The sequence below is a fragment of the Stegostoma tigrinum genome, chromosome 11 (assembly GCF_030684315.1).
Source record: "Stegostoma tigrinum isolate sSteTig4 chromosome 11, sSteTig4.hap1, whole genome shotgun sequence".
Classification (NCBI taxonomy): Eukaryota; Metazoa; Chordata; class Chondrichthyes; order Orectolobiformes; family Stegostomatidae; genus Stegostoma; species Stegostoma tigrinum.
In genome coordinates, this window is record NC_081364.1 from 10,125,349 (window position 1) to 10,139,391 (window position 14,043).

General features: G+C 42.8%; 1 protein-coding gene across 3 annotated transcripts in view; it reads right to left on the minus strand.

Annotated features, from left to right (window-relative positions):
* Positions 1-13,739, minus strand: part of hemk1 (HemK methyltransferase family member 1) — a 149,723-nt gene extending 135,984 nt beyond the window's left edge. For all 3 annotated transcript variants that reach the window (XR_007249229.2, XM_048547490.2, XM_048547489.2), the window contains exons 1-4: positions 13,639-13,739; positions 9,986-10,510; positions 2,242-2,333; positions 1,103-1,196 (exon numbers count right to left, since the gene is read on the minus strand). Coding sequence is in view for 2 of the 3 variants with exons in the window: in XM_048547490.2 (XP_048403447.2) it covers positions 1,103-1,196; positions 2,242-2,333; positions 9,986-10,258 (459 nt within the window). In the remaining variant the exon portion in view is untranslated. The remainder of the gene's footprint in view (positions 1-1,102; positions 1,197-2,241; positions 2,334-9,985; positions 10,511-13,638) is intronic.
* Between the last annotated feature and the right edge of the window lie 304 nt (positions 13,740-14,043).

A 14,043-nucleotide genomic window follows, 5' to 3' on the forward strand; every position in this document is an offset into this window, starting at 1 on the left:
CTGTAACCTTCGGGTGGCATCATTGTGGCACTGGAGGCCCAGGATGGACATGTCGTCTAAGCAGTGGGAGGGGGAGTTAAAATGGTTCGTGACTGGGAGGTGCAGTTGTTTATTGCGAGCCAAGCGTAGATGTTCTACAAAGTGGTCACTGATGCCACCCGAAGGTTGCAGGAACAGCAACTCAAATTCCGCTTGGGAGCCCTGCAGGACAATGGTATCAATGTGGACTTCACAAGCTTCAAAATCTCCCCTTCCCCCACTGCATCCCAAAACCAGCCCAGCTCGTCCCCTCCCCCCACTGCATCCCAAAACCAGCCCAGCTTGTCCCCGCCTCCCTAACCTGTTCTTCCTCTCGCCTATCCCCTCCTCCCACCTCAAGCCACACGTCCATTTCCTACCTACTAACCTCATCCCGCCTCCTTGACCTATCTGTCCTCCTGGGGCTGACCTATCCCCTCCCTATCTCACCACCCATACTCTCCTCTCCACCCATCTTTTTTTCTCTCCATCTTCGGTCCGCCTCCCCCTCTCTCCCTAGTTATTTCAGAACCCTCTCCCCATCCCCCTTTCTGATGAAGGGTCTAGGAGCAAAACGTCAGCCTTTGTGCTCCTGAGATGCTGCTTGGCCTGTTGTGTTCATCCAGCTTCACACTGTGTTATCTTGCATTCTCCAGCATCTGCAGGACTATAACCAGGTATCGAGTGACCTCTGACTTTGTCCACTCCAGCCCAACACCAGCACCTCTACATCATACAAAATTGCAATGTCATCTTTTCCTGAATTTAAAACGGCTTTTAAAGTGCCTAAGCAAGGCCAATATTTTCAAGCTGTCATGGCTGCCATTCCTGTGCCCAGAAATTTCTGTCCATAGTATCAGGACTTGAGGCAAAGGGCACCAAAAGACCAGAAGACAGATAAATGGCTGGTGGCAGAGCAACGAGAATGACAAGAGGTAGAACAGTGGCGGTATTTTTAACTCGACCAATAAACTACAATGAGTGCTTCAGTTCTTTGCTCAATTTATTGGCAGAACTAAAGGAGTACAAGTGCACCATCATGCAAACCATCAGGGTGATTTTGTAACTGAATGCGTTGATTTACCTCGGTTTCCGGTCTGGGAATGAAAACAGGTGGCTTGATTTTCAGGGTCAGATCACAGAAGTCCCACTCCTCGATCACATACTGCACAGGCATGCTAGAAGAAAAAAAGAAAACATGCTGCAAAATTAACCATACACTAAGTTGTTAAAATATTGGGTACTGTTAAAGCATGTCATTTTGCACTTATCTGGAAAATTTGCAAGTGTAATATTCAAGGGAAAACTCAAAATTTATACTTCATAAGAAGAGAGTGCTAATTGGTTAGCAAATTGACTCTGATTATAGGGCCATTGCCATGGAGAATGCAACAGTTAATGTTGACTGACTGCTAACTGTCCAGCTTTACTGAAATTTCAAACCAGGCAGGTTGACTTTAACTGGCCAGTGCATTGTCCTGAGAAAGAAAAGATTGAATAACTGTCATCTATTGAGTTGAAAACAGGTGAATGTATGTATGTTCTGTCTGCAAAGAATGGGGCCCTGTGTACTAATGCGTCCATACATACAAGATTCATACTGCCTATTCGACTGACCATCTGAAATTGGAGACAACCATAGAAATTGCTGGAAAAGTTCAGCAGGTCTGGCAGCATCTGTGGAGTGACATCACAGTGAACGCTTTGGATCGAGTGACTGTTCCTTGGAACCCCTGAAATTGGATGGCAACATAACTTTGCATACTCCAGATAATCCAGCATATGTTGTCCAATTGCAGAATCACATCTGATGTTGGACATTATGTTGTCAATTCGCCTAAAAATAAGGAATCCCCACAGTGATCTGGGCTCAACTACAAGTGTTAACTTCACACCTCTACTGTACCAAGCCCTGTACAGTAAGGGAGTTCTACTCTTTCATGTTGCATATGTAGACATCCAGATTACCGAACTGCCCTTTGTAGATGTGATACACAGTCAAGGGGCTTCCACATGCTAAAGGATGTAAAACACGCTGGATGAATCCCAACACTGGTTGGTCACTGACTACAGTGAGACATTAGATGAGGTTTGACAACTAGCCATATGGCCAATAATAATAAACTGTAGTGGACAATGTTTAAGATTAAAATGAGCAAAAATGAATCATATTCAAAAAAGATAAAAAAAGGGAGTTGTAAAAATATATTCAAAATATCGCACTGGTGTAGGCGCTTCGAACACAAATTCCAGATCATCTGCTTCTGCTCTGTAGTGAGTGGACGTGACAGGGCCTCTTCTGTAAGATTGTGAATCTGGAGGATAGAGAAAAAAAGTTATTAAAATGTGAACACCATTATTGATTAAAAGTAAGTACGACTAATGTCATTGCAGTGCCATACCCATACCAACACACCATAGAAATGCATTGCAGCTGAGTGAATTCACTTCTAGATATGAAGATACATTTATAGAATTGAATAATAATGGAGCACAGGAGGGCATTCAGCTGTTTTGGGGAAGGGTCACTCAAGCTGAAACATTAACTCTGATTTCTCTCCAAAAGGTGCTGCCAGGCTGCTGAGATTTTCCAGCAGTTTCTGTTTTTGTCTCTGATTTGCAGAATCTGTTTGTTTTTTGGCTTTTACTTAGGCCATTCAGTTAATTGTGCCTCTGCTGGTTCTTTGATAATGTCATCCAATTTGTCTCACTTTCCTGTCCTTTCCCCATAACTTAGCAAATGCTTTTCACTATGTGTTTATCCTTCTGAAAGTTGCAAATCACCTTGGAATTCACTGTTTACGGAGAGGAGATCATCAATGAAGTTGAAAGGAAACTTGGCCACTTAAGCAAGACAGATTCGCAGGGTAACAAGAGGGGAATGGTGTTTGTGGTATAATAAGTAGACTGTTAAGATGTTTGAATGAAGGTCATTGTTTAATTTAGTACCAAGAGTACTTATAAATAGAAACTGCTGGGTAAGAGGATGGAAACAGATATATGTAATGCTACATTCTGTGGACAAACACAGTAGAGGATTTGTGTCTGCTTTCGTACTTCAACATCAGGCTTAAGAATGAATGAACATATAGAACTGGCTGTAATGCTAAACAGCACACAATATGGATGAGAAGGGCAAAATGGACTCCTTTTGAGCTACCACTAAACAACAAATTAAGTGTCTTTCGTACAACATACATTAAATTGATCCTATCAAAAGTGCAAACTTTGCCACATCTTACATTTTCAGGTCATACTGGTGACTATAGTGCTATAGCATTTAATTATGTAATGCAGGGTAACAGATCAATATGATGCGTCTTGGACTATGTGTGAAGGCAGTTATCAATGTCCCACTTTTGCGTATAGTTTGTTTCTCATTTTCAGCCTCTACTGCTGACTGGCCACATTGTGAAAAAAAAACCAAATATGTAAATCTCCCCACCAGTAAGTAGTCTGCCCATCAGACAGTCTTCAACCGTGCCCTCTTGTGGTGGCACACAGATGGTGGGCAGGCCCAATGACACATGGTCATGCCCTGGATTCACAAATCAACTTCTCAGCTTTGAACAAATCGTTCAGAAGAGATGAAGTCTAAGAGAGTAAATGCTGAGAAAAAAAATCTGTTGTGTAGTTGAAAGATGGACTGATGTCTGAATAGATCATCTTTCCTGCAACTCTTGCAACAGAATGCACTGCTTTTCATGCCTAGGGATGCACTCAGGGAGGTTGAGAGAGTGGGCACTCGTCATTTAGGCAGTTCAGGATTGCCACACATAACACTCTGGAAAGGATACTCCAGTTTTGCTGCAAGATGTTAACGTAACAAACTCAATTTGACTGGCCTAAAGAATGGATGTAACAGGCTGTCTCCAATAGCAAGAGAACCACTGTGTCCCAATGATCATAAAATGTGAGGCTGGATGAACACAGCAGGCCAAGCAGCATCTCAGGAGCACAAAAGCTGACGTTTCGGGCCTAGACCCTTCATCAGAGAGGGGGATGGGGAGAGGGAACTGGAATAAATAGGGAGAGAGGGGGAGGCGGACCGAAGATGGAGAGTAAAGAAGATAGGTGGAGAGAGTATAGGTGGGGAGGTAGGGAGGGGATAGGTCAGTCCAGGGAAGACGGACAGGTCAAGGAGGTGGGATGAGGTTAGTAGGTAGATGGGGGTGCGGCTTGGGGTGGGAGGAAGGGATGGGTGAGAGGAAGAACCGGTTAGGGAGGCAGAGACAGGTTGGACTGGTTTTGGGATGCAGTGGGTGGGGGGGGGGATGATCATTCAGCGCCATCTGCAGTCAGATAGTCCTGCTAGTGAGATGCTATCTCATTGTGGTACATGTGCAAAATGAGTGATCAAAGTTCTGAGAGTTTGTTCATCAAATGGGCAGAATTCATCATTCCAAACAAAGAAACAAAAGCAAAACAAATTAAAAGAAGGAAGATGACAACTCTTCAATGGCAAGTGGAGCATGAAGGTTGATGTGCACAAAATTAACAGACAACTTTTAGCTGGTTGACAATGATTACAAAACAGCTGTGATAAACATGGAACCTGATAGTCTGAACACCAAGACACCATTACACACAGCAGAACAAGCAGAGTGAGAACAGTTAACTGAACTAAAAACAAATTCATCTGGCAGGAAAACAGTTCAAAGGAAACATGAGGAAGTTGTAGGTTTTCCTGTGGAAAAGCTCTTGAAAATAGCATACCTGACAAATGGTTCAAACTGTGTTCTCTCCACTCACATTTCAATTGGAGCTGAGCCACTTGTACAAGGCTCATACCAGATTCTCTCCAAATGGTTCCAGACCTGCTGTGTTTCTCCAGCTTTTTCTTTGCTATAGTTAACTTCATGATTATCTACACTCAAATGCAGTGCTCCATTACAGAAGCAAAATACTAATTCCATGAACAGCTTGACACTACAATCTGCAGAATCCTTAAGCCATACCATCTTTATCCACTGAGCAATTGCACTGTCTATGTGGCACAGTTTTCCTGCCTGGGACACCATGACCAGGGAAAAACAAATGAGAACATCCAGCCACTACTTAAGCTTTTCTGCAAGCACAAACCTTAGGAAGGAACCATGCCACAAGACATCTGAGAAATATCCAAGATCAAGGCATTGGTATCTGCTAGACCTGATCATCAGATGTGACCCACTGAATAACATTCACAATACAAGCAGGTGCTACAGGTCTTGTCGTAACATAGATCATTTCCTGGTGTGCACCAAGGTTATCATGCAATCCTTGGAAGTCTGTTACTCAAAGAATCTCACATCATCATCAATCATACTGCCTACCTATATAAAGCTAATCATTTTCAACAACTGGAGTCGGTACCCTTCAGCATTCCACACGGAGTACGATATCTGAATTTAATATGGTCCAAGATACCATTCACAATACCACATTGTCAACGTATGGGAGGTAGGAGCAGAAGATGCTGACTCTTATGAGGCTAAAGTCACTCTGATGGAACTTGTCATTGAAACCAATTTGTCTGTTCACCTTAATTATATGAGTTGCCTGAGCAAGAAGACTCTGAATGGATTTACGGTCATTGGGCTGCCAGTCGGCATGTTGACGACCACTGGTTACAACTTTGCCAGAATATTCAAAAGTAATTCAACACAAGGGATTCTAGAGGTGCGCAATATCAAAAAGACACATGGACGATTATCAAAGAAAACAGGTCGAATGAAAAACATGGTCAAGGTCATAATAACTACAAAAACAGTTAAAAGGTGAGTGAAACACTACCTTGAGCTGTAAGGCAAGGAGAATGCAGTCATTGAGGAAGTTCCAGACACCACAGAAAACCCATCTCTCACAGCAAAGCTGGAAGAAGAATCTACAGGGAAGGACTTTAGCGAAGCTACTGACTCATTTGCCATGGGCAAAGCACCGCTATAATTCATTGACCATGGGAAACAGTAACATCTGCATAGGTATCTAAGGCTCGGCTGAGGGGGGGGGCAGTGTCCCAAGAATTCTTTTATTTTTACTTATGCTTAGGATGTGGTATAGAATAGAATCTCTACAGTGAGGTAAGGGGCCATTTGACACATCAAGTCTGCAATGACCCTCCAAAGAACACCCAGTCCAGAAGAACCTATCCCACTAATCTTGCTTTTATCATGGTTAATTCACCTAGCTTGCATATACCTGGACAGCACACAGCAATCCATCTAACCTGCACCATCTTTCGACTGTGGGAGGAAACTACAGTGGCCGGTGGATACCCACACAGACGGAGGGAGGACGTGCTAACTCTAGACAGGCAGCCACCCAAGGTTGGAATCAAAACTGGGTCCCTGGTGCTGTGGGGCGGCAGCGCTAACCACTGAGCTACCGTGCCAATCAGAAAGAAGATAGTTCAATATAGTCTTTGCAAAAGCACTCGGTTGTTGAGCCGAACTGCGAGGAATGAAACAATTTGGAAAATGGAAGAAAAATCGTTAGGTAAATATAAGGGACATTTTTGGGAAGAAGCACAGAAAGTAAATAGATGATGCCTGTGCTTATAGAACATAGAACATAGAACAGCACAGCACAGAACAGGCCCTTCAGCCCACGATGTTGTGCCGACCATTGATCCTCATGTACGCACCCTCAAATTTCTGTGACCATATGCATGTCCAGCAGTCTCTTAAATAACCCCAATGGCCTTGCTTCCACAACTGCTGCTGGCAACGCATTCCATGCTCTCACAACTCTCTGTGTAAAGAACCCGCCTCTGACATCCCCTCTATACTTTCCTCCAACCAGCTTAAAACTATGACCCCTCGTGTTAGCCATTTCTGCCCTGGGAAATAGTCTCTATAAGCTACAAGTTATTAAACAAATATGTTTCAGAATGTAGCCCAATATTATACCCAGGAAGTACAAAAAGGGAGTTGTTGGGTGAAAAACATTTGCAGTATTTGTCTATTCTTCCATTAATTCGGCTAATATATAATAGTGTACTAATTACTACATTTGCAAGACGCCTGAGAGAGCTGGTTTTGCTGTTTAGAGCTCTGCAGGTATAGAACAAAGAACATAGAACATAGAAAAGTACAGCACAGTACAGGCCCTTCGGCCCACGATGTGGTGCCATGGAATAATCCTAATCCAAAACTAAAATAACCTAACCTACATTCCCCTCAATTCACTGCTGTCCTTGTGCATGTCCAGCAGTCACTTAAATGTCACTAATGACTCCGCTTCCATGACTACCACTGGTAAACTATTCCATGCACTCATAACTCTCTGGGTGAAGAACCTCCCTCTGACGTCTCCGCTATACCTTCCTCCTAACACCTTAAAACTATGACTTCTCGTGGCAGTCAATCCTTCCCTGGGGAAAAGTCTCTGGCTATCGACTCTATCCATGCCTCTCATTACCTTGTACACCTCGATCAGGTCACCTCTCTTCCTCCTTCTCTCCAGAGAGAAAAGTCCGAGCTCAGTCAACCTCTCCTCGTATGACAAGCCCTCCAGTCCAGGCAGCATCCTGATAAACCTCCTTTGCACCCTCTCCAAAGCCTTCACATCTTATATCCAACTGAATCCGATAACTTCTGTACATCTACTCCACTGTGAATTCCCAGCCCTTTCAACACGTATACTACAACTTCAGTTGCCACATTTTCAGATTCAGCTTGTGCAAAGGTGTTGACGAGACTTATGGGCATTGCTTTCATTGCCTCATTCCTTACTGCCCTGAAGGAGCTGGTATTGAGTTTCTTTCTTGAACTACATTTGCGGCCACGGTATTTAGATGGCTGGCCCAGTTAGAATGGGCAATGAATGCTGGTCTACTTAGTGCAGACCACATGCTATGAATGAATTAAAAGAAGTTGTTTCTGGTCAATTGTATCTCAAGGATGTTGACAGTGGGGGCCTCACCACTTGTAATACTACTGAATGTCAATGGGTGTAGGTTAAATTCTCTTGTTTCAGATGGAAATTGTCTGACAGTTGTGTTGCATGAACGCCACTTGTGTAATGGAAAGACATGATCATGTACAAAAAATGACAATCGCTGTTATTGCAACAACTCTCAAGGCACCTCCCTGTTGAGTATCACAGGCAAAATATTTATTGAACTGCTCTTGTTGGATTGCAAATTCTGATTGTAAATGTCTATCCTGAATCCTGGTGTAGTTTCAGAAATGGAAGATCTACAAATGTTGTGATCTTCTCAGACTATTGGCTGCAAGAGAAATACTATGAACAAATGGAGACCACAAAGTAGGGCTTCTGTCCATTTGACCCAGGAATTTAACCAGCGCATGGTTTTCAGAAGTTGTTGCCATGCATGAACTTTGAAGGATCACGCAGAAGAAAACAATATTGGAGAGAATGCAACAGTCAAGTGCATAAGCAGAAGCACAGGAATTTCTGCTATAACGCTTGCTTCATTAACTTAAATTGGTTGCAATGTGATTGATGAATAGTAGACACTGTTTGGATAATGCAAACTTTCTTTCCGTATAATGCGATTTTTTGTAGCATGACTTTCTATTGCATGAAGTCACATGAGAACACAACTATCATGTTATAAGAGAAATACCTGTAGTCTATTTCAGTACACGTAGAAAACTGGATACCTGCTGAAACAGCTCAATGTGATTTTTTTTACCGTGACGGCATGATGGGTGAGGTCAGCTAAGACACAGTACAATGAAATCCATATTGGGGTCAAGCAATGCTTTATTCTGACACTAAGAAGCTTTGGCATATTTTTGTCAGCTGCTGCCAATTGCTTTCAGCTAACCTACACAGGGCGAGATACAAACTAGAACTGACGGAAACCTATTCAGCCTTGTGGTCCTAGATCCAAGGCAAAAGTTCATCAAGTTCTCACCACAGAGCTGTTCTATGTTGACAATGCTGCACTAAGATTTCTTACTGAGGAACAGCTACATCAGCAAACTGACAGAATATCTCATGTCTGTAAAGTATTTGGTTTGACTATCAGCAGCAGGAATACAAGTGTCACAACCCAAGATGCGGTCACATCACCATCTATTGGCACTGGCACTATGATGCTGGACCTTGTTGATAGCCTCATGTTCTGTGACCACCGCCACAGAAGTTAGCATGTATGTACAACAAGTAATAGGAAGGCAAATAGAATGTCAGCCTTTGTTGCAAAGGCGATGGAGGATAAATCCAGGGAAGTCCTACTGTTATAGTGCAAGGATGTTGGTGAGACTGCACCTGGAGTTCTGTACAATTTTGGTCTCCTTAATCTTAAGGTACACACTTGCATTAGAAACAATTCAGAAATGTCTCACTCAACAGACTCCTAGGATGAGAAAACTGCATTATGAAGGTTAAACGTATTGGCATGATACTCATTTCAGTTTAGGAGAATTAGTGTGATTTTATTAAAACATAAAAGATTTTGAGGGGGCATGACAAGGAAATGCTGAGAGGACGTTTCATCCATGAAGGAATTTTAGAACTGTGGGACATAGCATAAAAATAAGGATCTTCCCATTTAAAACAGAGATGAAAGGGGATTTATTCTCTGGAATTTTCTTCCCCAGCAAGCAACAGAGGCTAGTCATTGAACCTTTTTGAATTTTTTGATCTAGAAGGGAGTCAAGGATTACAGGGAGGAGGCACGGATGTAGCATTAACACCATAATCAGAGCAAGCAAGATATTATTGAACGGCAGAGCAAATTTAAACTCAATCTCAAGGGCTAAATCTCTTACTCCTGCTGTTGTATCTTATGATCTAATAGCTAAGGATGGTGGAACAGACTCAGGGGCCCGCATTGCTTACATGTTCTAACACTCCCTCACAATATACAGCACCTTCATGTTCTTTTCATGTGCTTCAACCCCTCATCATGCATCTTATACAGAAGGCTTGTATGGTCATATCAAAAAGCATTTTAACAGACATAAATCTCTGCAAGTTACCTAACCTAGAACTTAATTGATTGATACTTAACTGTTTTTGCTCCAAGTACGTGAGATATTATGTATTCACTTGATTGCTGTGGCTCTGATATTCCTTTCTCTTCAAATATCTTTTTCCAATGGGTCACACAATTTATTCCTGTCATTTTGTCATGTATAAGTCGACAAGGATTTCTGGACAGAGCATTTAGAAAAGTTACAGCCCCAAGAAATCCTGCGTCTTCGCTTCGATAATGATAATGTGAGTTTACTCTGAAACGTGGTGCCAAGTACACACAGCAAGCTGAGAACACTTTCCACCACATCACGTCTGCCCGACGTCCTTCTTATTGCTCCCCACTGTCCTGGTTTGATCTAAGAAAAGTCTTTTTAGCACTAGTTTTCTTGAATCGTTAGTTGGGAGAACCTTGGCTTGCATGAGGAGCTCATACATGGACTGAGTTTTGATCTGCACTGTTCTTATTGTCCTTCATGTCAGTCCATAGTCAGTGGATGGAGCTTGAATTACATCTCATTGACTACAATGTTTCAACCAGAACAATTCAAGTATGGAAAATCTGTGAAAAAGATTTAGAGTTAGCCAGGTTTAACACATTTCACATTTTACTTTAAAAGATATATTTATTCAAATTTATGATATACTGCAAGTATCTAAAATGCATCAGTTTTGAAGAAAAGGTCACTGGACCCAATTCGTTAACTCAGCTTTCTCTCCACAAATATTGCCAGGCCTGCTGATTTTCCTAGTAATTTCTATTTTTGCATCTAAAACAATATGGTCTTAAAAAGCAGCTGCTTCCCTGTTCTGTGCAGTACACTAGAAGTTAATTGATGTAACTAATGCATGTTAAAAAAGTGAGACAGCCACTTATATAATTTAGCACTTGTCATAGTGATTTTAAGGTACTTCAAATTACGATATTTCTTGCTTTACCATAACTCAACATATCCAACTTTTTTTTTGTTAAATTAACACCACCATTCTTCTCTCAAAGACTCCTAATTCCACACAATATCTCACTTTGACAGTGACTACTCCTGGCCTCGGCGAGTGCCACTTTGTGATTGGTAAATTGGAGTTATATGAAAACCTGCTCTAAAGGCTCTGCTCACGTTTTGACACTTGATACAATATTTACTACAGCAGCTGAGACAATCCACAACTTTCCAAATAAGACAACTTACAGTATTCTTCAAATTAAAATCAATTCTCCCTGCACTGATTTTTTTTTTAATAGGCAAATAGACCAAGAGACAGGGTTGAAATATCACCTCCGTTGAGAATGGAGTCAAGCATGCTGCAGAATGTTCTCTTGTGACAAAAAAAATCAAAAGATTTCTGAATCCTATATCAGGCTAAACTCAAATATATCCGAGACTCCAAAAAATATCAGTTCATTTTGTACTTGCTTGCTGCTATGGAAAATTAACACCTAACAAGTTAGATGTAGAGGGGCAATTGGATCCAATCTAATTTGTGAACGTTCTGATTGAAATAACACCATGGAGGCCAGTATCCTGTCACTACGTCATCCTTTAATTTGCATGTAGAGAGGCCTTGACACCATCTTGGAGCCAGCTCTCAGAGTGAACAGAACCTTTGATTTTCCTATTTATATCTGTCAGCTGGCCATCTGATTGGGCCAGATTTAACAGCCCCAATCAGGGAACTTATATTCTATGAGGTCTAACTGGCTCACCTTCTTACAATCACTACACCTTTCCCCTTCTGAATCCAAGGACTTTATCAGTTCTTCTTTTTGTAGTTCCTCCTGGCACATTTTAGCACCAGGTACGACTCCGCTAATTCTTCCTTTGATATGAGCAGCACATAAGGCACAGTAGCTCACCTCTTGCACCCAGAGCATCTCAAAAGAAATTCATTCTCTTCTTCAGGCATCAAGTCTTCAAGGCAGGGGCATCCACCATATCCATCTCAGATTCCAAGATATCTTCAAATCTCCATAAAGCTAGAGATCCCATGGAAAGGCAATCAAGGAGCCTGGCACATTTTGCTCCTGCACTGAGTTTGCAACATTCCTATGTTTTACTTGCCTGATCAGGGCTGTTGCACCTACCTGATCTTTACATGCCACTGGTTCTGACCTCACACTGACAATGCCTCTTACCCATGCATGGCTGTTCCTGTGATTCCTAACCAAAATTTGACTCCTGAAGTAAACTGTCTCACTGGCTTAGCAGAGCCTTGTGATCAGAACTGCAGGGCATAGTTTAAAAATAAGGGCTTCCCATTTAAAACAGAGATGAGAAGGAATTTATTCACTGGAATTTTCTTCCCCAGCAAAGCTAGTCTTTGAATCTTTTTGAATTTATTATATAGAAGAGAGTGAAGGATTACAGGGATTACACAGCAAGCAAGATATTACTGAATGGCAAAGCAAATTCAATTCAATCTCAAGGGTTGAATGACTTACTCCTGTAGCTGTGTCTTATGACCTATGTTCCTGTTGCTGTTTCACTCTCACCGTCCCCCCAGGTCTGGGAAGATCGGATTTAACCTAGTGTGGAGTCTTCTCCCTATTAGAAACTTTGCCGGAACTTTCCCTGTAGTTGCATGAGGTGTGATCCTATAATCAAATAAGAACCAGGTCAGTGTGGCATCTAGTGAAGCTGTAGGCTGTGCTTTAAGTCTGTCTTCACAATTTGGACTGCTGTTTCTGCCAGACCATTGGATGATGGATGATATGGAGCTGTAAAATGCTATTCGACTTGAGGAAATACACAAATTTCCTGCTGGTAAACGATGGCCCGGTATCCGTGATCAATACTTCTGGGAGTCCATGTATTGCAAACAATGTGCACAGTTTTTCAATCATCATCAGGTTTGACAAATTAACTCCTGTGTGTCTCCAGTGGCTTTGTGTGGGCATCCACAATGGCTATGAACATTGAGCCCATGGAAGAACCTGCATAGTTGACATATTACAAAGTCGAGGCTTTACCTGGCCATCTGTTGGTAATTTTTGTCCTAACCACTCCTGGCACCGCAAACGCATGTACGTCTGCATCTAATCCTGGCCACTAGAGTTCTTGCCAACGTCTTTATTTTGGAAACTTCTGGATGACCCTGATGGAATTCAGCTAACTGTTGTCTTCAGATTCAGAGGGGGAGGAATGTGATGATTACCAAACTGACAACCAACAGAACCTCAGAGAAAAATCAAATTAACTGTGGATGCTGCAAATCAGGAATAAAAACAGAAGTTGCTGGAAAAGCTCAACAAGCATGGCAACATCTGTGAAGGCGAAGGCAAAATCTGAAGTTCTGAGGAAGGGTCACGAGACCCAAAACATTAACTCTGTTTTTGTCGTCACAGTTGCTGCTGAGCTTTACCAACAACTTCTGCTTTAGCACCTCAGAAAATATGAGTTTCCTGGTTGGGGTGTTAACCTAGTCCGATCAGGGAGCCTTGGCTAAACAGAAATGTGAGACTTTCTACTCTCTTTGCAGGTACTGGATCAGTGCCAAGAAATGTCCACGTGTAAGTGTAACGGGTGACTTGGCGATGGAGTACTGGCCTCTGTGGAGTTATTTCAGCTTAATGAAAAGCGGAAGTGACAGTTGACGAGGAGAAGGAGACGGCAAGCAAAGCATACGGAAAATAAAGAGGTAGAAAGTGAAAGTTATTAAGGGAAAAAGACAATTCTAGAATCCCACCTTTACCTTCATCACGAACACCAAGTAACAACGTGGCGGCGGCGGCCAGGCCGGCAAACGGCGGTTGGGACCTCCCGCCACCACCGCTGCCCCGCCCTCACTATGGCCACGCCCATAACCCCAAATGACCCCGCCCCACTCCCCACAGCGGCCCACTCTCTACTACGTCCCTCGCACAACTCCACCCCGCCCACTTCTGCATGCCACCACGCCCACCTCTCAGGCGTTCGCCCCGTCGAATCCTCACCACCTTTGCTCCGCTTCCTTATTTCAATCCCGGACCCTTCATTCTACACCACACCCCGTCCATGTGCCCCCCCCCGAACTAATGTCCCGTCTCCATTTTCCTCGGGGCCCTTCGCCTTGCTCGCTCCCGCCACCTTGTCTTGTCCCGTACCCCAGCCTCGATCA